The sequence below is a fragment of the Pocillopora verrucosa genome, chromosome 1, assembly GCF_036669915.1.
Source record: "Pocillopora verrucosa isolate sample1 chromosome 1, ASM3666991v2, whole genome shotgun sequence".
In the NCBI taxonomy this organism is placed as follows: Eukaryota; Metazoa; Cnidaria; class Anthozoa; order Scleractinia; family Pocilloporidae; genus Pocillopora; species Pocillopora verrucosa.
In genome coordinates this window covers 2157801-2182800 of record NC_089312.1, presented here as the reverse complement: position 1 = coordinate 2182800, position 25000 = coordinate 2157801, and the positions used below count along the sequence as shown (strand labels likewise).

Sequence of the window (25000 nt, the reverse complement as noted above, 5' to 3'; positions counted from 1 at the left end):
GAGGATGATAAAGTGGCTTTGCAAGGAAAATGAGGATTTTGTACATGGACTTGAAAATGGTATTGGAGATGTTTATGTAAGTGGGCCTGATGGCCACTATGAATCAATCTCCTGTCATCGTAAATTGACTTGAACGTTTTACTGAATGGATGTAGACTTATGTAGGTGGAGTAAAAAGTACATACGCCAGTATGGAACTGGCTTAGCACAAATGTTCTTCAAAATTCCTTGTATCAATAGGCATTTGCGATTGTGCTGTCCTTTTAAAGGAGGACGTTGTCATCTAAATGAAAAATATTGTACAAAGAGATGCTTAAACAACTTGATCTTGGACTCGGGGTGATCGCTGACACATGTGATTTCAGCTGCACGAGAAAAGTCTGTAAACACAGTGTCACCGTTCATAGACTGTTTGCATGCCTCTAACTTGTTGCAACAGTAGCATTCACTCATATCTTGAAGGTATACGCGTTTGCAGTTGCCTCACGAACTCCTTAAAAATATGGGATTGGCTTCTTTCTCTTAACCAAGTAAACAGAAATTTAAACAACGAAACGATCGGGGTTGTAGGCTGAAACTAACCAGCAATTTACAAGTTCAGTGCCTAAAGCTTTCTTTCCAGCATTAAAAAAACAATGCACCTTTCTAAGAGACTAGTACTTAAGATTGCACACATCATATCGATGGTCCTTGCTAATTGGGGCAGTAGTATTGCGGTTTGCTGGGGATTGACTTGCATAGTATAGGTGCTGCCCAGCAAAGTCCCATATATCCGTAGTGAGGGTGATTTTATTGGAAAGCAAAGAGCAAACAGTATAAATTTTGCCTTGCAAAGTCCCATATATCCATAACATCGCTTCTGTTGGAAAGAAAGGAAGAAACATTGCATCAGCTAGGAATTGACTTGCATAGTATAAGTGTTGCCCTGCAAAGTGCCATACATCCGTAGTGAGGGCGATTTTATTGGAAAGCAAAAGAGCAAACAGTATAAATGCTGCCTTGCAAAGTCCCATATATCCATTGTGACATTGCTTATGTTGGAAAGAAAGGAAGAAACATTGCATTTGCTGGGAATTGACTTGCATAGTATACATGCTGCCCTGCAAAATCCCAAACATCCGTAGTGATAGCGATTTTATTGGAAAGCAGATAGTATAAATGCCGCCTTGCAAAGTCCCATATATCTATTGTGACGTTGCTCCTGTTGGAAAGAAAGGAAGAAACATTTCATCTGCTAGGAATTGACTTGCATAGTATAGGTGCTGCCCTGCAAATTCCCATATATCCGTAGTGAGGGCGATTTTATCGGAAAGGAAAGAGTAAACAGTGTAAATGCTGCCTTGCAAAGTCCCATATATCCATAACATGGGTTATTGAATGAGTCCAGGCATCGGCAAGATAAATTAGAAATCACCGCCAAGATAGAATTCGGTTTTTAACCTCCTGGCCATCCACAGTAAATTTTACCTGTGGTAATTACGTAGATTACTTCCTTGAACAAACTCTGAAATGACTCGTGTAATGTGTGATAACTCTCAGACCCATTGACTAAACCAAGAGTTCTATTTCCTTTAGCAGACTTAACTGACTCCTGTTTGCAACATAGAAAATGAAAATAAAGTAAAATTTGAATTTCGGGTCATTCTTGCACCGTCACCATTGATTTTGATTTTATCAGTAATAGGGTCAAAGTCACTGTCTTGCGTGAGAAAATCAGAGATGTGCTCTTTTGCACACAGTTTCAACTGAATTCACTTTGGCCCCCTGAAAGTTGGTATGTGGTGGATCAATTTGGCACATTTTATTTAGCTTTTTATTCACCCCTTTGTTAGGCTGGATCTCTCCATATCAAACTCAAAGCCCGCAAAAGAGGACTTTTGCTTACGGTGATTGTTACATTTTGTACACTATCAGTGCGCTTGCGCTGTGTTTCAACATGGCGGACTGACCAAAGCAAATGTCGTGTGCGCCGAAACGGTTTGTGGATGATTTCTGTTAGATTGGCCCTGCGAATGTTGGTAGAGTGGCAAAACGACGAAAGATAAACAAAACTTTGGATGAAGTTAATTTTGTAGACATGAATGAGGAGCGTAAACAGATAAAAATTCACTTGGTGGTTTTCAGCGAGGAATTCGATGAGTGGCGCAACTATTACTGCGAGAGGGATTACTTTCCTTTTGTTCGATTGGAAAAGATTTTTCTTCCCAATGGAGGATCAATCGAAGAAAGGAAAAATATTTTTCACGGTCAGTTGTATCGAGCTATCTAACGAAAGCCATGGCCTGGTTGGAGGGATGACCCTGAAGTACGAATTGAAATGAATGTCCATCCAATTGTATTTTTCACAGGACTTGGTCAAGTCACTTTGAGCACTTCACAAAGAGGAAAAGATGTTTACAGCGCAACTGAAAATCCACTTTATCTAAAATTTCCAACCCTTGTCTAATAGGGTTGATAGACGCAAGTAAATTAAATTATATACCTCAGAGTTTTGCCGGTTTGATGCCAAGACATTTGAAATGGAAGCCATGTGGCAAGTACCTAGCAGTGATAACTCTTCGACATTGGGTTGTTGAGCGAGGAGCTTTGCCGCTTGTACAGATGTGACATTATTACACTCTACACACTATAACACTCTTAGGAAGGTTCCCCTTCCATGGTGTTGTTTTCTGTCGAGGAATATGCTGAGGACTGCATTTTCCTGAGTAAGTACCTTTCCAGTAATGCACCTGAAAACCATCCTCCTCGATGAAGATGACCTTGCCAATGCATGGTAGTTTTCGTGACGGGTGTAATGACACCTTACCGAAATGCCTATTTTCTGAAAGAAAAAGCAATGTTTAACTTTTTTTTAAGGTTTGATTTTGGTTACTCTTGGGAATGAAAGGCTCAGTGTAATGAATGATAACTTTTTTAATGTATAGGAGAGTTTTTAAATTGTTTCCTCTTTGTGGGAGTCCATATTTTCTTATTTAGAAATTTCCTGCCGTTGTTTGATAAGTTCAGTTTTGTTTATGTTGCTAAATCCTTTCGCTTTTCTCTTTTTAAATTCATCTTTCAATTCCTTCACTGACACATGAGAAAAACCAGTGTCAGTGCTAGTGGACATATAAAGGGGGTATAACAGAGCATAGTTATAATTAGAATTATTCATCCACTTTAAATAAAGTTTATTATTATTCCAATTTGCATAGTTTATGTCACATAATTGGACTTTGGCTGGAGATTATTTCATAAAGTGATTAAAACCTTAACTTCATTTAGAAGATTTTTCCTGTGAACTGATATCAACTTAGATTTATGAACCTCACTAAGCTCCAAAACATCTGGGGCCTTTAAACTTTCTGCATTTGTCTTTGAACTCATCCTTTTCTTCAGATGTTATGTCATGCCATTTCTTGGCAGCTCCTTCGTTCTTTTGAGCCAAGGACAATTTCTTGCACTCATCTAGCAAAAAAAATTAAAGTGTTCATTTCCACCGAATATCAATTGAATTGGTGTCATTATTATAATGTCATTGACTTTCAATGTCCTCAGCAATCACGATCAAAGATATTGCACCAACTAAAAATGAAGATAATTAATCAACAACTTTATTATGGTATCAAAGGTTAAAAGTTGTCGAGGATTAAAACCCTCAACTTATTGTAGACGCCTAGCCAAAAGTTCAATTTAAAAAAGACTATAATTACAAGATTAAAAGTTAAAATTAAGGGGCTACTTACAACTGCTAAAAATGTTAAAATAAAAAGTAGAAATCTATTTTCAACATTTAGATGAGATGTAAATAAACATCTCTTCTGATATCTGCCAGAGCCTTTTCCAGTTTATCATAGTTCTCAGCCTCTTTTATTACAGGAACCAAATGATTCTCATCAGCTGACATAGCCTTTGTACCCTCATCAAGAATAGTAAAGGTCACATTGATGACATGCAGCCTTTTGCCAATATTGGTACGATCAGTAGCACAGTACATATGAACAATATCGTAACATTCAAGAAAAATACAAAATATTTATAAAGGAATCAAAAACCTTTTGAAACTCTTTATTTAGAGAATATATTACAGTTCTTTCACTTATTGCTTTATTTTGGGACATTTCGGTTAATTTCCAGCAATTTCTATATTACCCATGATGCATTGCGACCCCACCCATTTTCATTTGCATGATCTCTTTCAATGTTTTTTCGTCATAATCACCTTTTTGTAAATAAAACACATGTAAGTACACAGATAGATTCATTCTGGATGGGTAATAACCTCATATAAGTCCATTTTTAACATTTAAATTAAACGAAGTTGTACATCTTTTGACAGTCAAAATTTAACATAACATATTTCATAGTTTGTTTGACTTTCAGTGCAGGTGTAATAAGGAAGTTTCCACATCAAACAGATTGTAATATTTTTAAAAATATCGTTCAGCTAAGGCCATAAGAGATTACAGTCCCTAGCTGTAAAGGCAGGATTTACTTTATCTAGTAGTTCACAGAATTGTGGCAAAACCCCTTTACAATGAGGCGATGATATCTTCATGAACGTCCATTGGAACCTGGTAAACCTCGTTACGTCTCCTTCCTTTCTTTTTAAGTTCTGAGCAGACATAACGAACCGCACCGGGATAAACAATTGCAGTCTTCCTGACGTCAAGTTTGAAAGTCATATCAATCAAGTTGTGCCTCAGGAAAAAATTGCCCTTGACAACTGCATTTCCTGCTTGAAAAAGAGAGCCATAGTCATCTGTTTCATCCCTGGTTAAAACAACAACACCATCAGTTGTAACCTTCAACAAGTAATAATCATAAGAGTCATCTTCTTCTGCAGCAATGGCAATGATGCTGTCCTTGCTCACGAGGTCAGCAACATGAAGGTGGACTGGCTGTGCCTCCGGTGTTTGATCAGCCTGCGAACGTGTAACTGCAGCGGATGCCTCCCTCTCTAACTTAACTTCTCTAAAGTCATCCACATATTCCTTATTCTTACAGTCAGGATAGTTTTCGTAGAGGCATTCACCGCAATAGCAAGAGCGCTGCCTGACATGAACCTTTAGTTGCTGAGGAGAAGTGGCCACAGAGTGCAACTTCCTGATGCCCTTGATGGTGTTGAAACGGCGGCCTTCTCGATGACGAGAAACAGCTTCTTCTCCTTCTGCTGGAACATAAAAGAACAGTCTCCTCTTCAGGCTCACTGCAGTGGAACGGGAAGGGAAGGAAGACTGTGCAGGCAAAGAGAAGTTTGCAGTAAGGTGGTCACAGAGCTGCTTGGCATTGGTGATGTCAGCTCTTCCACGTATCACAGCAAGCGAGGCTTGTTGCTTCACATGAAAGCCTGCAGCGTCCTGCTCACCTTTTGCGTGTGATGTTTCAAAGTAATTGCGCTGGATTGGAAAGCCAAAATCTGCAACACAGCAGGAAAGGTCCCCAATGCAGTGCCTTGACTTATACTGAGCTGCACAACCGTGAGTGAACTCGTGCATTTTCTCTACTTTTACCTTAAGATCTTCAGTTAGGTATTTTGCAATGAGTGACTGTGCATGATGTACTAAGTCAAAATCCTGCACTGGATCATCACTGATAACAAACACATGTTCCTTGATTACTACTGGCTCCTCTGCAGTGCTCTCCTTCCCATCAGCTTCCATGGTGGCATGGCAGAACATTACAGTGATGTGACGGCTAGCTTTGTTGACATCGAAATACTGGGATTGTATTTCGTTTTGTCCCCTGCAGGCATAGCTCTCTGAGTAATCATGGACACAGACAACATGACCAAGGGGAAGATTTTCCAGTAGATCATCAAGCTGCTTTCTTTGCCAGATGGCCATGAACTGGTGATGGGGATAGGTGTCTAGCAACTCAATGAAATACAGGAAAAGCTCTTTTGGTGAAGTTTCCTTCTGCACAAGGGCGATCTTCTTCTGCTGTTCCCCAGATGATGTCACTTTTCCAGATGCCACACACTCAAAGCGCTTCCACTTGACTGAGCCATTCTCCGAGCTTTCTTCTGGTAAAAGCCTGAAAAGATATGTTCCACAATGGTCACATGTTCTGCTAATGCAACAGTACTTGTGAAACTCACTCCCTTCAGGCTTTGGACACAGTGTCGGCTCCACAGCTTCTGTGAGTGATGATGGTACTGGTGGACTGTCAGCATGAGCGGCTTCTTTTAACACGTTCTTTCTAAACTTGACACATTCATTGAAGACCAGCCTTGCTTCCTCGTGCTTCCGGCATAGACAGGACCGTCTGTCTCTTTCTCTCGCTCCTTTCACATAGTAAGGCTTCAACTGTTCAAATTTGCGCTGCGAAATTACAACCTCTGGATGTTGAGCACGGAAGTTGAAATATGCCTCACTTTGTGTTTGCTCCAACACATGTTCTGCATGCTCCAGGTATTGCTTAGGGCCAGTACGCTTGCGCACAGTATCTTTTTTGTCACCAGTAGGCCTACTTGCTTCATATGTCCAGAACTGACAGATGGTCTGCTTAACTTCTTCCTTTACTGAATCAATTCTGGGCTTTCTTTTGGTGAACAGCCAGCTGGGTTCATCTCCCTTTAGCACCTCAGCCCTGCGTTAAATGCCCTTGCTGATTGACCGCCAATGTTTATGTTTGCTTCTCTGTGTTTGTGCACGTGAACTGTGCTACTGATCTACCTTCTCTTGACAGTTCTACTTGAATTTTATGATTTTGTTTCAAGGCAGAATTTGAAGGAATGTTTTAAGGAGAGCTTGCAACCTTATTTCTAATCTTTCTTTAATACTTTGTTGAATCCCACATGTATCACGTGGGGTACTTGATGGGTTCTATTTCCTATTTATAGCTTTTATCCTCTCCTGGACTTTCTATGATCGAGGTAGATCCTTGCATATCATTGAAAGTTCATGATAAGCTTCATTGGAGACATTTAATCTTTCTCTAGTGTAGAGAAGTAAATTCATCTCATCCATGTCTTCATCAGTCAGTGTTTCTGTTTGTGATAAATCTTTAATGTTTTCCTCATCAACTAAATGTCAAGGGTAATTTTTCTCTTGTTGGAAAGCAACCACTGTATTATAATTAATGAAACTTTATACAGAATAATACTTGTAGAGGAATGGAATCAGTTGCTGGAAGCGATACAACTTACTCCAAAACAGATATAAACGGTATCGCCTACCATACGATTGCTTCCTACTTTTTTAGGTGGCAGTTTAATTCAAATTTATATATTTTTAAAATTATTATTTAGTAATCTTTTTGGAAATATTCTACATTGAAGTTTGATCTCACAGTAATGATCGCCATTTGAGGATAAATTAAATTTAAAAGGAATTCAACTAAAAGTGAAAATCTGTCAGTGTTGAGGATGCAGAAGTCATCGTGTTCAACCAACAGAACATAAAACTATTTCATAGGACTGAGTAAATATTTCTGTGCAGCGAAGCCATCCGTCTTGACGTGGAATTGTTGTTCCCTAATTTAAGGGTAAAAAGATGAAGGGTAAAAAAATGAAAAGAAGTTAATAAAATGACGAAGCATTCATTTCACTATTGAGGATGAAAAATGAGGATGTAGATGGAGTTGAAAATTTTATTGGAGATGATTATGTAAGTGGGCCTGATGGCAACAATGAATCAATCTCTTGCCCTCTTTTTTTTTACTTAAACGTCTCGCTGAATGGATGTGGATTTATGTAGGTGGAGTAAAAAGTACATACGCCAGTAAGGAACTGGCTTAGCACAAATGTTCTTCAAAATTCCTTGTATCGATAGGCATTTGCGATTGTGCTGTCCTTTCAAAGGAGGGCGTTGGCATCAATATGAAAAACATTGTACAAAGTGATGCTTAAACAGCTTCATCTTCGACTCGGGATGATCGCTGACATGTGATCTCAGCTGCATCAGAAAAGTCTGTAAACAGTGTCACCGTTCATAAACTGTTTGCATACCTCTAACTTTTTGCAACAGTAGCATTCACTCATATCTTGAAGGTATACGCGTTTGCAGTTGCCTCACGAACTCCTTACAAATACGGGATTGGCTTCTTTCTTGGGTTTCGCTCCTGAGCAAGTAAACAGAAATTTAAACAACGAAACGATCGAGGTTGTAATTTGAACCAGCTATTTACAAGTTCAGTGCCTTATGTTTTCTTTCCAGCATTGAAAGCAATGCACCTTTCTAAGAGACTAGTACTTAAGATTGCACACATCATATCGATGGTCCTTGCTCATTGGGGCATTGGTCATTGGTCCTTGCTCATTAGTATTACGGTTTGACTCCAACTTCTTGGAAATAATAGTAATTAAGATTAATTTTACTTCAGATAAATCTGAATTGAACTGAAAATGTTTTATAATCGTTACTGACCATTAAAACAAATAAAACTTTCAACGAAACCTTGTAAATCTCTGCGCATGTAGTTGACACAGGAATGGCTGAAGGTTTTATAATTAAATGTAATCAGCTGAGTCAGCCCAGGATGCCTGGGTGTTGTGTGCAAAGTGCAAGTGTCGCACAATCTGGAGGAATCGATCCCTGCGCATTATGCTAGGGGAAAATGGAGAGCTAAGAGCGGATCTGTGCTCTAATAAGAACTAAGGTTTGGTTTGGTGACTTCACCCTATTTTAGACACAGGCTGACAGAAGCCTTCATTTCATCCATTGTGACCGGATGTCAGACAGGTCGTTCTTCACAGCCCCTTTTCTGTTCTGCATACAACTTAGTTTGTTCAACTAGCAACTGCCATAGATTAATTTTATTTGGGAAAAATCGGAATTAAACCGCAAGTGTTTTATAATTACTATTAGCCAATAAAAATAAATTAAACTTACGCCTTGAAATTAATAGGAAAAAATATTGAAAATATATTTATGTAATGCAGAAATTAAAAAATTAAATATTGTAAACGTGACCCCATTGACGACAACTACCCATTATCTCATCATTTATCATCTCTTTCTCTTTACAATGCCAACTATTTCTTCGTCTTTTTTTATAGAATGGAAAATAATTTTTAGTCATGCAAGTCCAAGTATGAAAGATTTATTGACATTTGAAAGTGAAACGATTGGTGTCTGTTTTCAACAAAGAGTTCTTTTGATAAGATGAAGCATCCAATCTTTCAAATCCTGACCTACCATTCATGTAGGAACGGATTGACATCCTTGCTCCTGTCATTGCTAAATTCTATATTGATTTTCATTGCCAGCTTTCTTCTTGATTCGTCCACATCGAAAATTTTCTTCAATGACGATACTCCATTTTTCTACGATTTTGTTAGTTAGGCGCATTTTAACGGATATAAACCGACTGTTGACGACAGAAAGATTGCTGGTTGTGGAAAGCGAGGAAAGGACCTGTAAGCAGAAGAAACATTATACCTGCAGGGAATTGACTTGCCATAGAATATATGTTGTCTGGCAAAGTCCAAATTTCTATTGTGATGGTGCTTTTGTTGGAAAGCAAAGAAAAAATATTGCTTCTGCAAGGGATTGACTTGCATAGTATAGGTGCTGCCCTGCAAAGTCCCATATATCCGTAGTGAGTGCGATTTTATGGGAAAGGAAAAAGCAAACAGTATAAATGCTGCCTTGCAAAGTCCCATATATCCATTGTAACGTTGCTTATGTTGGAAAGAAAGGAAGAAACAGTGCATTTGCTAGGAATTGACTAGCCTAGTATACATGCTGCCCTGCAAAATCCCAAACATCCGTAGTGATAGTGATTTTATTGGAAAGCAAATAGTATAAATGCTGCCATGCAAAGTCCCATATATCTATTGTAATGTTGCTCCTGTTGGAAAGAAAGGAAGAAACATTTCATCTGATAGGAATTGACTTGCATAGTATAGGTGCTGCCCTGCAAATTCCCATATATCCGTTGTGATGGCGGTTTTTATTGGAAAGCAAACAGCTAACAGTATAACTGCTGTCTTGCAAAGTCCCATATATCCATTGTAACGGTGCACCTGTTGGAAAGAAAGGAACTAACTTTGCATCTTTTAAGAATTGACTTGCATAGTATAGGTGCTGCCCTGCAAATTCCCATATATCCGTAGTGAGGACGATTTTATCGGAAAGCAAAGTGCAAACAGTATAAATGATGCCTTGCAAAGTCCCATATATCCATAACATGGGTTCTGTTGGAAAGAAAGGAAGAAACATTGCATCAGCTAGGAATTGACTTGCATAGTATAAATGTTGCCCTGCAAAGTGCCATACATCCGTTGTGAGGGCGATTTTATTAGAAATCAAAGAGCAAACAGTATAAATGCTGCCTTGCAAAGTCCCAAATGTCCATAATATGGCTTCTGTTGAAAAGAAAGGAAGAAACATTTTATGTGCTAGGAATTGACTTGCATAGTATGACCGGTCAGCCTAAAGGATCCCCTTGTCTTTTCTTAAGAGACTTGTCCAGTCGTGTTTGCCACTAGCTTTCCCGTCAGCATTTCGTTGTTATCTGTTGCATGCAGCATTAGGTAAAGCTCATCTACCACTAAATGATTAAGAGGGATATTCAAGAAAGGTTGTTTATCGCAACGCATCTTTTGCTTGATACAGTGAGAGGAATTGTCGAAACCTTGATTTTGTTTTTTTGCTGTAAGGGCTGTAGTTGGCTCATCTGTAGGGAAGTCAAGTTTCAGATCCCAATAATTTCCATGTTTGGTTCCTCTCTCCATTCAAATGAAATTCCTGTCTACCTAAGAAAAATGTTCATAACCAGCCATGTGTTTATATTTTTCGCTGTTGAAGCCACTGGGAAACATTTTCACCTTATCAATAGTATCCTGCCTTTTCATTTCCCTGATGAGGAGCTCAAATAAATTGTCAGAAATCCTCAGGAATAAGTGTAGGGTGTCAATGATTACATGATCCATTGGAATAAAATCAAAGAGTGGGCATGATTTACAGTTTTATTTCTTTGCTCTTGAATGGTGAGCAATTTCCTCACATGTCCTTGCCCCATAGTGCCTCTCAATGAGAGACTGGGTTTTTGTTACATTATACCTTTCTTCCCTTGGATATTTGCACCAAACGCAAGCGTAATCTTGGTTTGTAGCACCTACGCCACAAATGCAATTCAGGAATTTCCAGTCACCCCCTAGGAAGTACTCAATTTTGTACTTAACATTCTCAAACAACTCTTCCTCCTTTCTCTAGACATCCTTTTCAACTTTCTTAGGAAACGTTCCCCGCAAGATTTCACTTGCTTTTCGATTAAGTGTGGACGAAGCACTCTTAAACAAGCTTGGGTGATACTGTCATAGATACAATTTCTCAAGGTTATAAAAAAAATTTAAAGTAAACCTCTGAGTTTAGTACAAGACTGCAATTCGAAATAGAGAAAACCTTTATTCACTTGCTTTTCGATTAAGTGTGGACGAAGCACTCTTAAACAAGCGTGGGTGATACTGCCATAGATACAATTTCTCAAGGTTATAAAAAAAATTTAAAGTAAACCTTTGAGTTTAGTATAAGGCTGCAATTCGAAATAGAGAAAACCTTTAAATTCTCGCATACTGGTAGTACTTTCAGTGAAGAATCAAGGTATTCTTTATTCAAGGTATGTAGAGTTCCTCTGATTTCTAGATCCCTGACAGAGCCTCAGCAGAGCAAGTTTGCAATTATAGATGCCTCTTTCGCTGTGCGGGTACTTTCTGGGTAGTTCACCATCCTGTTATGTCATACTTAAGAGCTCTAATAGTCTAAAGAGAGCGTAAAGACTATCAACGATTGTTACGTATTTTCTTAATTTTCGCGCGTAGTTTTATCTTGACACTTTCTTGTCATCTAACATTTCCAACCCTTGTCCAATAGGGTGGATAGAAGCAAGTAAATTAAATTATATACCTCAGATTTCCCAGAGTTTACCGGTTTGATGCCAAGACATTTGAAATGGCAGCCATGTGGCAAGTACCTTGCAGTGATAACTCTTCGACGTTGGGTTGTTGAGCGAGGAGCTTTGCCGCTTGTACAGATGTGACATTATTACACTCTACACACTATAACACTTTTAGGAAGGTTCCCCTTCCATGGTGTTGTTTTCTGTCGAGGAATATGCAGAGGACTGCATTTTCCTGAGTAAGTACCTTTCCAGTAATGCACCTGAAAACCGTCCTCCTCGATGAAGAGGACCTTGCCAATGCATGGTAGTTTTCGCTACGGGTGTAATCACACCTTACAGAAATTTCTATTTTCTGAAAGAAAAATGAATGTTTCAGTGAGGGAGGGAAGGTGTCTAATATTGCGTGAAGGGCATCAAGCAAATCGTCTTCCATTCCAATTGACGCTTTCCTATCCCTTCTGGTCCTGTAACGGTGTAAATCTGGAATATTTAAAAGTCATATTATCACAGTTTGCTTGTTCAGGCCCGTTATTATTTTTCATTGAACGAGACTAAGGTGAATCAATTATCAATTATTGATGTTATTTTATTCCGTCATTATTTTAATAAAGTACGTAATCAGAACCGAGAAGGTGGAAAAATGTTTAGATTTTACGGAAATGCGTAAAGTCACGGCATTGCTTGACCAAGTAGGACCGTGGAAGACCATTTGTAATCGTCGAAATTTCAGGATTAAATGCATCTCCCACACAAAATTTGTCTAATAGGAAGAGGATTTTCTCAACATTCTCTTATTCTTCTTCAGACAAGGTGCTCTGCTGTCTTTTTTTTCGACAGCCTTATACCCTCAGGCCTAAGATTATTGCGGTTATTTTGAATCTAATTCTTTTACTCCCACCGACAAACCTAATATTTTTTTCAGCAATATTTTATTTGCTTCAGTGCTACTTCACAATCAATTTTTAAGGGGGCATTCTGGTCCTAAACTTGGACGATTGTGATCAAAACTTTTAATTTCATAAAAAAAATCAATACTAAACCTAAATGGCTCACAGTTTCACCAAAGAGGCACCTGATTATGTTTTCTTCAATATTGATCTTAAATTGTAGAGCATGCATTTCGAAAGTTAATTATTAACCCTATAAAATAAAATATCATTGTTAGACTTAATACACTGCCCACTTTTGTTTCCAATGGAAATGCAGTCAAATAAACTTATGTTTGGCTCATCAACTGTTCATAAAAGGGGCTACAACTGAATGGGGCAAAATTTGGTTACTGCGGATATTGTTTTCATGGCAACCAAATGGCCATTTGCTTCTATTTTCTGTGGTGAAATTTTGTCCCTTTAAGTTGTTGTAGTCTACATGTTTAACACTTGAACCAAGTTTGACTAACATACCTTAAATCTAAATGACAAAAAAGTAGGGGGCAGGACTGGCAGCAGGAAAAATGGCCATTTTTCAGAAAATACCCGTACATTCGTAAAAGCAAAAAACAATGAAAAATTACTTCTATTCTCTCAACTACTTGATTTGCTTTGATATTTTACCATAATACTATATCAAACAGCAATAAATGTCACCAGGGAATGGTTTTTATCTCTGTTCATTTTTTTTTTTCTCTTTTATGGTGGTCCACTATTCAGTCCAAGATCATTGAAGCCTCCCGTCACATATGTCACACCTTCCCGGTTGGACCTCAGCTCTTCGTCCCTTTGTCTTGCCTGATTGCTTTCTTCACATCTTCAACGTTGGTTTCGTACCGAACGTATTTGATTCCGAAAAAATGTAATCTTCTGCTCCTCATGATTCTATAGTTCTTGTACTGTTTGTCCACTCTTGCCTCAGCCTGTTTCACTCTGTTAGAATCTCTCCTCTTAAATTCTTTCCTTGTATGGTCCCCCACTTTCAGTCCAGCCTTAAACATGACCAGGCACCACTACTGAAGTGTAAACTAGCAGAACATGTTGCCATTAGAACTCTTTTCCTTCCATGCTATTTACTCTTGGGGCACTTATTCCAGACCAAAGCATTTATGGATTCATTTAAATTCTTTGTTTTACCAGGCAAACATCTAGCAAGGAGGGCAGGGTCATTCAGTCTGTCATAAATTGGTTCAAGACATTTTTTAAAAACTGGATCATATCAAAGTCATTTCATACAAGGGTTGACATTTGCTTTAACTTGCATCCAGACTCTCGCGGACATACGATACCCATATATGGGATGCGCGAATGACCAATGACCAGCTGCCTCTAGGTACTGTATTCTATTTTTCTTCAGAAATAATTGTTTGAGTGCAGCAATTCCCCGGTGGTTGGTGGATCGAAATTAAACCTTTGATGCCCTATCGTTGTATTTCTCCATACCTTGCTGAGTATAGTGGGCGATGTTTGTGTGTAGATTAAGGAATTCTGGAACATGGGCATAAAGGGCATGCATGTAAGGGGTGACATCCTTAGTTTGGTAAAACTCAAGGAAGGTACCTAACTAATCCCCAATCTTGCCTTTGAAATGCATAACTTCATCATTAGAATGAAAATCAAGCTTTAAATCACCATTAATATCTATGAAATCAGCCCATAGCTTTTGAATTTGGGCACTGTTTTCACATGTAGGAAGAATTGTTGACATTTGTGTATATTAAAACAGTTTCAACTTCTCAGGACCAGTCAGGTCTTTGTACTCTAATTTCTTGCTTTCTTTCCCAATGTGCCACTGAAATGAAACTCCCAGGTTGTCAAGGAGCATTTCATAACCCGCCATATATTTATATTTATCTCTTGGAAATCTATCTGTAAATGTTACCTTTTTCTCAATGCTATCTAGTCTTCTTAATTGTCTGATCAGAAGTTCAATTAAATTGTCAGTAATTCGCAATAACAGATGTAAAGTATCAATGACTACATGACCAAGAGGAATAAATGGGAACAAAGGATTATTTTTACAATTGAACTGTTTTGATTTTGTACACTGACTTATTTGTGCTAGGTTTCGTGGCCCTGGACTAAGATCAGTTATAGACCATTACTTATTTGAATCCCACCTCTGTAGCCTGGGGCACTTACACCATACGCAAGCATAGTCTTAGTTTGCAGCCCCCAGGCCACAAACGCAAGTCAGAGACTCCCAGTCTCCCCCTAAGGAAATACTCGATATTATATTTACAATTATTTACAGTAATTGTTTCAAGCAATTCCATCTCATTCCTGAGATCAGAGAGACTCTCTTGTAAATTTTCATAGCTTTCAGTTGTTTTAATTATTGCCAAAATGTAATTCCTTTTTTCACCCATGGCAAGATCTTTCTCATTTAATATAGTGTAAGTAAAGTTCACTATTTTCAACCTCTTTCCTATCTGTGTTCCATCCCCACTGAGTTTTACTTTAATTGTGTTCTCTTTCAAGTCTAGTCTTGTTAACTGTTTTCGAAGGCTGTCTTCAAATTTCACTTGAACACCTTCTGCTTCACCTGGAGTGCAAATCAAATTCCATGAAGTGTTTAACTCGTTTATCCGTTTCGTTATCTGGGACAGTTTTGGCATGTCTTTGACTGAAAACTCACACCAGGCTTCATTGGAGGTATTAAATTTGTCTTTTAAATACATCCACATATTAAGGTCATCCAACTTTTTGTCTGTCATTTCCTTTTCTGTATTATCAATAAAAGGAAGTTCCCCTTCTTCAAGAAGACTAAAAGTCTCTAACTTACCAGTGTCCTCACTGGAGACTTCTACCTTGGTGGCAACATAATAATACAAACCAAGGAATGACAGGGTTGTGTGACATTGTTCCTTCAACTGTTTTTTGACACGTGCCTGATGCTGTCGCGTGTACTGCCGAAAAGATTTTTTCTTTGCTTGGCCTCTTGACCTTTTTTCTAAGCACATGTCTGCAACCTTTTTCGCCAAACGTTTAAATCGTCTCTTGCTTTCTTCGTCTTTCTTCTGTGACTTTTCCAGGGCAGTTTTCAATTTCTCTTCAAGGCAAATCCGTTTAGCTGCTTGCTAAGTCACGCGCTCCTGGAGTGCTCTTTTCTCACCTTTCAGCCGATCGCAATCACCCTTTAATTTCAAAACGTCAACTTCGTTGTAGAACACTTTTAATTTATAATTTGGTCCTGATTTGCTTGCCCGCTTGAACGCTGTATGGAGGATTGATATCTTTTTCTTAAAAACGTTCAAAATGCGTTTGTTTACTTCCACATTATGTGCTCCTGAATCTTCCAAAATTTTCTTCACGACAGATGCTATAGGGGAATCGTTACCTTCACCGTCATCACTCTTTTTCTCCTTCGATATGGTGTAAATGAGGAAACTAAAGAATGGAACACTGGTAAATCTATTTTAAATGCCGCTAACATAAAAAACGTAACACAATCTTACTTTAAAATTGTTGACATTACGTGAAGTATATTTCCTACTTCTAGAGCCGGCTACGGCGCTTGTATTCGATGTCACTTACTCCTTTTCCGAGCTCAACTACCTTTTCCGACGGCACCCTTTACAGTGTTAAAATTTAAAGTAATAATATTATTTTATATACTTACTTGTTTATGTCGTACGAGAACGAAGGAACAGAATCACCCGATGAACTGCTTCCCTGCTCTCCTGAATCGTTCCCAGCCGATTCACTTCTTTCAATGGAAATGAATAGCAGCAGTAAAAACATATATTGGTAAAACTTGAAGGCCATTGGTCCGTGAGAAAATTTTCATTAATATTTATAAATCGCATACCAAAACGCGGGGAATTTATTACAGTTTTCAAATCTGGCGGTAACACGTCTATCCCGGCATGCAGTGAGAAGCTGTTCCCCAGTCTTCATAGGCAGGTCTGATTTTCGCGCTCAGATTTCTTAAAAATTGACTTGACTCAATAAAAGGAACTTCTAAGGACCATGAGTTAATTTATGTTTTTCGAACTAAAAAAGTGCAATTAAGATGCAATAAACATGTAAGTTTAATAAATTGGTTGTAACCAGTTGTGAAATTTTTCATGAAAATCACAGTAAGCACAAAACTACCACATTTTCATTTTTTGTAAGAGAGCTTTGATGGGCGTGGCCGTCGGAAATATGATAGAACCTTTTGTTAACAAGGAGTTTCATATGTGTAAGTTACATTAACAATTTTGAGCCTTTTGCCAATGTTAGTCCCATCCCCACTAATTTTAACTTTGATTTTGGTGTTCATGTTAAAAAATCCTTTTCCCTGTAGCCTGATTTCTTGTTCCTCTAAACTTTCTCTAAAACTTAACTGGACTCTCTCGGCCTGGCCAGGTGTGGGTTGGAGATTCCATTTTGCATTCAGTTCCTTTAATTTCTTCTCTATTTTATAATTGTTTGGCATCTGTTTTGTTTTCGTGGCCAACTCATGCCAAGCCTCATTTGAAATGTTAAATCTATCTTTAATATAGATCCACATATTACCGTCATCCAAATTTTCATCTGTCAGCTCTGTTGAGTCATTGTCCTTTCAGTGGAAGCTCGTTTTGATCAATCAAGGAAAATGTCTCGTACTGGTGAGTTTCGCCATTGAAAACTTCTACTTTTGTGGCAATAAAATCACACAATCCGAGGAAGGATGGTGTCGCCTGACAGTTTTCCTTCTTCTGTTGTCGAAGACGTGACTGATGCGGTTTTGTCCGGCCCTCTCTTTCCATCTCTCTGCAGTTTTGCAATTTTACGCGCTAGAATCTTAAATTTCTTTTTGTAGTTTTTTGTCCTTTTTTTCTGTCTTCTTAAGTACCTGTTCGAGTTACTCTTCTACCTTTAGCCTTTTCGTCTATTCATCTGCGAGGGATGCTTCCAGCTTTCTCTTTTGTCCACGCAAAGCCCTGTTCTCCTGTTGTAGCTGACATGCTTCAATTTCATTATAAAGTACCTTGATTGAGTACGTCTCTTTCTGCCATTTTTCTTTAAGCTTCTTAGCATTAGAATCTGGAGGTAACAGAATGATAACGTTCTTTAAACGAAAGAGAGATAGCGAAATCCTCTAAAGATTCTTTAGTCAGTCGGGTCACAGCGGGTGTCACGCAATATCCGATAGAGCCTTTTGTTAAGCGTGACTTTCATATATTTGCTTTGGCCCTTAAACTTAGCATGTAATGGTCAATTTGGCATATTTTGTTTAGCTCATTATTCACAACTGTGTTAGGCTGGATCTCTCTCTGTCTGAACTCTAAAACTTCATTTGGGATCCGTATTTGGGGGTAAAACAGTCCTTGAAGTATTCTTTAACTCATCCCATGGCAGAGACCTAGGGTCTAATTCAAACTATTTGGACACTGGCTTCAATAAAATGCAGGGTATACACCGAATACAAATATGGCGGACCTCTCGGGCGGCCCGGGGCTAGTTGCGTGGAAGCGAGGCTAGTAAGGCCAGCCAGTGAGGCCGGCTTTTCCCTGTGTTTTGATCGTCACGAATGGCTGCTTCACGTGCGCTCACAGAAGACGATATTCCTGAAGCTTCTCTTCGAGGTAGATCGCCTGCCACGCTAAAAAATGAAGAACTTCGTTTCTGGCTGAAATGTAGGGGCGATACATTGAAAGGACTGAAAACAAAAGCACAATTAGTGAAAAGGTAGGATGCTCGTACTTCGACCGATTCGCGGAGATTTCGCGCCTCGCTTGCCTTGATTGCAATTGCGGTAACCAAAGTTTAAAAACGATCTTATCTTCCCTTCTGTTTAGGGTTGAGGAATATATCAAAGAATGTCGTGATCAAAATATAGTAGATCCGGATCCTGACTCCGTATATACAAAGCGCAAGGAACGCTTGGATAAAAACAAAGATGACAACTCCGGAATTGCCGCAACTCAGCATCCTTTGAGTTTCCCATCAGATGGCTGGTCTGCAGACATACGGCGGATGCCCTTTTTTACCCGCGCCGAAATGAATGACCACATTTCAAAGTCTGGAAAAAGAATTGATCCGACAAGTAAAGCCCATTCAGTGCCAACTAGTATTCGGAAAGCGACAACTTTTCTGAATGACGAATATTTGAAGGGTATCTCCGCAGCAAGCGATGACAACTACTTTTATTTCCGGTCTCACTGCTATCACAGTTTTCGGAAGAATGATGCCCCACACAACTTGAAAGTCGCATTGTGCATTTTAAGTGGGGAAGTGAAACATGCTACATGTTCCTGCGTTGCTGGGAAGGTTGGTTTTTGTAACCATTTATTAGCACTCTTGATGAAGATTTGCAAATTCTCATTATATGAATGTAAAACTGTCCATGAACTTGAAAACGAAGAAGACATGCAGCCAAAGCAAGCATGTACTTCCTTTTTACAGAGGTGGCATAGGAAGGGAAGAGGAGACTCTATAAATCCACAACCAGCAATGGAGGTGCTTGTAGCAAAGACCTACCTGGAGCAGCCCAGATCATCAGCTCGAGAACCTGGTGTCAGATGTACACTATATGAGGCAAGGAATAATATACGGGGGCAAAAGGCAGATGAAGAGAAACTATTGGCAACCTTGAAAGAATTGAACCCAAATATGGCCCTAGCACAGATTATGACCCCAAAGGCTGATTCTATTCCCTTAGTAGAAACCAAATTTGGCAGAAGTCCACAAGGCTCGTATGCTAGCTATCAACTTGCAGTGACCGAAGATAATTTCAAAGTGTTTTGTGACATCACGTCTATCCCAAGGGCAAACCCTGCCAACCATGATGAGCATATTGTGACATATCCAAGATTTCCCCTATCAAGTCAGTCTAATGAACAGTTTGAGATACCTGCTGATCTTTCAGAAGCAGAAAAATCACTGTTAAAGGATCTGCAAGTTGATGAAGATAAACTGAATGGCATTGAAATTAAAACACGCAGCCAATCAGAGTGCCCTGAATGGAAGTTGGAAAGGAAATTCCGATTTACTGCCTCCAATTTTGGTCTTATACGGGACAAAGAAAGAAAAAAGAAACCATGAATCTTTAGTACAAAATCTTATAAATCCAAAGCCTTTTTCATCAAGATATACTAATCATGGACTTAAATATGAGCCAATTGCCTTAGAACAATACCAAACATATATGTCCTCTATTAACAAGTCAGTGAAGGTTTTTAAGTCAGGACTTGTAATAAGTATGGATGCCCCATACTTGGGTGCATCACCAGATGGCAAGGTTATTGATCCTGGATGCTCTGATCAATTTGGTCTTTCTGAGGTCAAGTGCCCAGAAACCAAGTACTTAGTCACCCCACTGGATGCATGCTCTGATAGCAGCTTTTTCATGGAAGAAGTCGATGGAAAGCCTAAACTTAAACGCACCCATAAATACTATGTCCAAGTGCAAGGGCTGATGGGTGTGACCGGGGCAAAGTGGTGCGATTTCATCGTCTACTCCATGTATCATTGGGTTGAGAGGTGTGGCTCAGACACTCGAAATCTGACCATGTTTAAGAAGAGAAACTTTCCCACCCTGCAGACTTTCAGACAGAATGCTGATTTTGGTCCCCTGTTTAAGAAACTTAACCCAAAACAATCCCTAAAAGCCATACACAGGCTGGCTGCATGTCCACCATAAGCCCTAATGGAGCACCCCCCCATTCCCACCTTAGGTTTATATTTATGTGTTTCATGTAACATCATGGGTCTATAGTGTTTTGTTATTGTTCAGACATTGTGCAAATGCTAAACTTTTAGGTTAGCAGGACATTTAAGTGTTATAACTAGCCCTGCCGTCAAGTCAATTTTACTGTTGTGGTTCATATTTATTTTTGGTTTTGCATTTTTCAAACCAGTTTGATTTATGATTTTGTATGTTTCTAAATATCATGTTTTAAACACAAAAAAAGACAAAAACAAAACTGGTTTGAAAAATATTTTAACTAAAGATAAATGAAAACAACAACATTGGCTTAGTAAAACAATAAACATAAGCAGATCATGTGATATTAGATATGAGTGGATCCTGAGCGTTGCACAGGAAAGCACAAACAGTCCACATTTGGTTAACGACACTAAATAAACTCAGAGGAACAACTCCATTCCAAATTCGGAAGTTCTTTATCTTGTTGATGGCCCTTTCGACGTGTATCCGAAGACTTGCAATCTGCTGTGTCCTAACAACATCTTCGGCAGACATTTGAGCATCACTGCCTAAAAAGGGTGGGATATTCAGATCCACACCAAGGGGCAGGATGTCTTGTATCTGAAATCCCTTGTCTGCCATAACAGAGTCACCATCTTCAAAGGATTGGGACAAAAATCCACTCCGTAAAACAATTTCGCGGTCAGAGATGCTGCCGGTATAAAGTTGACTGCAAAATGTAATACGTGCATCAAGAGTTCCGGAAGGTAATTCGCGCGCAATGCATTCTGGGATAGTCTCACAAAAAAAGTGGGCACCAAGCGTGACAATATGGCGTGTGTCTCTGTATTCAATGCGTTCTTTGAAGCGTGTCTTTATCTATAATACAGTCTTTTTGTTCTTGTAAGTGATATCAACTGGAAAATAATCTTCGTGGGTATTATATTCAAAAGGTAAGTTACAAATTTTAACTTTGTTTTAGCTGTTTTTAAGCTTTTAATGGTAGTAGATTCAATCCTGCGCGCGAGTGACATTCGCGAATACAAGAACTGTCAAAAGTCAAAGATTCTCATCGTATTTTTATTACTTTGCAGCCGTTTAATGACATGGTCTTTGGGCACAGAAATTGTGCAGTATTTGGGTGCCATAACAGTGGGAAAAAGCTTGAGAAATGGGCTTCACAGCAATGCGAAGTTCACGATTGTTTACACGGCACTCCGCCATGTGACTGTCCGCTGCCGTTCAAGCTATTTCCGTTCCCTACTGAACGCAAAAACAATGAGGGTAGAAAGCGCTGGATCCATCTTCTAAAGAGAAAAGGCCCGAAAGGAGAAGTCTGGCAACCTAATAATTCGTCGAGAGTCTGCAATGAGCACTTTGTTGATGGGAAACCCACGAAAGAAAACCCTGATCCTGTACTCAAAATGGGCTACGAGACAAAGTCTACTCGTAACCGTAAACCGCCTACTGATAGATCATCATTACTAGAAGAAATGAAACGTTTAAGAACTCAAGATAATACTCAAGATAACACACAAGATAATATTCAAGATGATACTCAAGATAATGCACATGATAGTCAAGATGCTCCTGTGATTCAAGAACCAAGTAGTTCCTCGTTTATAACAGAAGAAGAACATTGTACTACTGCCGGTCGACCCGACCATATCACTCACGATCATGCATATTCGTTTGGCTGGTACAACCTAGAAGATCCTGACTTCTGTATGAAAGAAAAATGCTTGCAGGAAAGACTCAAGCAGTTCAATGAGATCAAAGATCTCAAAGAAAAACTCCAAGAACTTGAAAGTGAACTCAAAGCATGTAAGATAAAACTCAAGGCCAGACAGCGTAAGGGACTAGAACATTCTGATTTGAAAACAAATTCATCTGTTCGTCTACTAACCGGCCTACCATCAAAACGAGTATTCAATAAGTTGTTTGAAGTAGTGAAGGGAAACATTAAAAAAGTAAACTACTGGAGTGGCCCAAAAAAATCTACTAAAAAAGGAAGAAACTTCAAAAAAACACCAAATAAGTTTGGCCCTAAAAGAGCTTTGTCAGAAAAAGATGAGTTTCTTTTGACCTTAATGAAACTTCGACTTGGATCAACAAATGCTGACTTAGCACAGAGGTTTGGAATTTCAACTACAAATGTAACAAATGTTGTTACTACCTGGGTGAAAATCCTAGCAAGTGAACTTAAATGTTTGGTTTACAATCCCTCCATCGATGTTGTGAAAGCAACTTTGCCCGCAAAGTTTAAAAAGCCAGGCTACTCTAATGTACGCCACATCATTGATTGCACAGAAATATTTATTGAAACCCCAAGCGACCCAAACCTTAGAGCAGCTACGTGGTCAGACTACAAGCATCACAACACTGCTAAGCTGTTGGTATCAATAACACCACATGGTTTTTTCAATTTCTTATCCAAAGCATGGGGAGGGAGAACTTCAGATGTGCATCTGACAAGAGAATCATCATTTTATGATATCATTGAACCTGGCGATGAAGTGATGGCAGACCGTGGATTCACAATTGCTGAAGACCTCTTAATCAGAAGCTCAAGACTACACATCCCCCCTGGTAAACGTGGACAAGAGCAGTTCACTAAAGCTGAAGTTGCTAAAACAAAAGAAATTGCAAATCTTAGAATCTTTGTTGAGCAAGCAATAAGACGGTTGAAGACGTTTAGACTGATAAAGCATGAACTACCAATATCACTGCTTGGCAGTATAGACAACATTGTACTTATTTGTGCAGCCTTATGTAACTTGTATAGACCCTTGGGTAAAAAATGATTAACAAGAAATGTACAAATAGCTAAAAAGATTGACAGCATTTAACCCATGAAAGAATATAAACTTCATAAATTTAGAGGATACCAATATGTATTAGTCTAAGTTCTTTCTTAGGTTAAATGTTATTCAAAATCTCTGCTCTACTTTACTAGCAACTAGTATAGAGTGCAATCACTTAATCTTTCATACAAATGGTACCAAATAATACTAAATAGTGTTGATAATGGTACATAACAAGAAAATTAAGTAATAGTATGATTTAGTACCATTTAATGCTTCAGCTATTAAGTATGTGCACTCTGAATAAGAACTGTTATATTATTTGCACCACAAGGACCTCACAAGAGAAAAATTATTCTGGTAGAGTGATTACAATCATTAGATATAATTTGTAAATATTTTTCTTCATTTCACAGCTCATGTGTCGCTGAACACAAATAAATATATTATTTATTATTACTATATATATAACTGCAAACAATATCAAACTGTAACATTTTCAATCATACTGAAGTGTGGTCAATGCATTACTTGTATAAAATTTCATGATTTGATTCATCCATTCCAGATTCCACAACAGACAATTTTACTGTTCTATTCAGAGACTATTTGAGTTCAATTTAGAACTGTCAGACCAGTTTTTCCAGATATGAAATTGTAAAAATTCTAAATTGTATATAAAATGTACAAATGTATTTTTAGTGTTTACACCATGTAAATAAAGTTTTGTATCAAGTTATAATTAACGAGCATTCATTCACTTAAATACTTATTATAAAACCAAATTAGGTTTTGCTTTATCTTTTCCCAGTAATCATTATTGAACTTGATTAGCTCCAGATGATAACCCTTTTGGGTGTAGACCAGGAAGTGACACCATGTTCTCTTTGTCACAGCCATTTGTCCCTGTATCTGTGCAAAATATGCATGCTTCTCTTTCAAGACAATTTTGCCATTAATCTTTACCAGGTAGGAAAGATTGTCTTCTGATGGTAAATCATTAACAATAGAATAAGGGCACTTCACTTCTAGCACCCCTAATCCACAACAGGAACATTCAACAAGCAGATCAGGGGATGCTCCAATGAATTGGTCAGATTCATCAATAAATAGTCCACACTCTCTGAATTTTGCATCTTTGTGCTCCCTCTGAAACAGTTTCACATACTTATCCTTAGCAACTTTCTCCATGTTTCTTCCATATTTTAGAGCAGGTAAATGTTCCGACGGTCCATTACTTTTACCCTGGATTGTGTCCACTAGTTCCTGTGCATCACCCCCCTTAGTTTTAAGGGTTTCAACTTTTGTGTACACTCTATAGAAATTAGAGGCAGTTAATCGGCCTTTTCTGTAATCGTGCCATGCCTCATTCTCAGACTGACCAATGGTGCCTTGTTCAATCAGATGTATATCATCAGCACTTAAGTCTTTCTTTGATGACTTAGGCATTACACATTCAGGTACTTCAGTATTAATTTCTATTGTAACGGAAGTTGAACACGGTTCCTCAAACTCAGCCGTTGCTAATTTGATGAATGCCGATTCTGGCAACAAGTCCTTCAAATTATTATAAAACGACTTCCTCTTTCCTTTTGGAGTCAGGGGCTTCAACTCTTCATGTGAATTGAATAACTTTCGGCGACTATCGATGGCAGGTCTGGTCGTCTCTAGAAAAACACAAAATAAAAGTAAATTAATTGCTAGGTTACAAGCTAATAAGAACTTTCTTATTTATGTCCCCAGATAACACTTATGTCTATCCAGTATACATACTGTAAATACTTTGTTTAGAATTTTAAACATAATAACATACCTTTATTTAG

The 25000-nt window shown here is 38.5% G+C and overlaps 2 protein-coding genes and 3 pseudogenes across 2 annotated transcripts in view; 2 read left to right on the top strand and 3 right to left on the bottom strand.

The window, feature by feature from the left end:
• The window catches only part of LOC131781544 (uncharacterized), a 30800-nt pseudogene extending 10269 nt beyond the window's left edge, over positions 1-20531 (top strand).
• On the bottom strand, positions 4413-13756 carry LOC131781681 (uncharacterized; annotated as a pseudogene).
• Positions 13981-18376, bottom strand: LOC136282303 (uncharacterized; annotated as a pseudogene).
• Positions 20532-21164: 633 nt separating the features above from the next.
• Positions 21165-23610, top strand: LOC136281644 (uncharacterized). The gene is made up of 2 exons (XM_066168316.1): positions 21165-21326; positions 21468-23610. Exon 2 carries the CDS (start codon positions 21480-21482, stop codon positions 23175-23177), a length of 1698 nt encoding a protein of 565 aa, XP_066024413.1. The 5' UTR covers positions 21165-21326; positions 21468-21479; the 3' UTR covers positions 23178-23610.
• Positions 23611-23796: 186 nt separating this feature from the next.
• LOC136281647 (uncharacterized) overlaps positions 23797-25000 on the bottom strand; it is a 2369-nt gene continuing 1165 nt past the window's right edge. Inside the window, exons 2-3 of the mRNA XM_066168319.1 lie at positions 24991-25000; positions 23797-24844 (exon numbers count right to left, since the gene is read on the bottom strand). The exon at positions 24991-25000 is cut by the window's right edge and continues 178 nt beyond it. Coding sequence (XP_066024416.1) covers positions 23931-24844; positions 24991-25000 — 924 coding nt within the window. The 3' untranslated portion in view covers positions 23797-23930. The remainder of the gene's footprint in view (positions 24845-24990) is intronic.

Coding starts and splice junctions, on each gene's coding strand:
- LOC136281644 (XM_066168316.1), top strand. CDS start 21,480: ATGGTCTTTGGGCACAGAAATTGTGCAGTATTTGGGTGCCATAACAGT.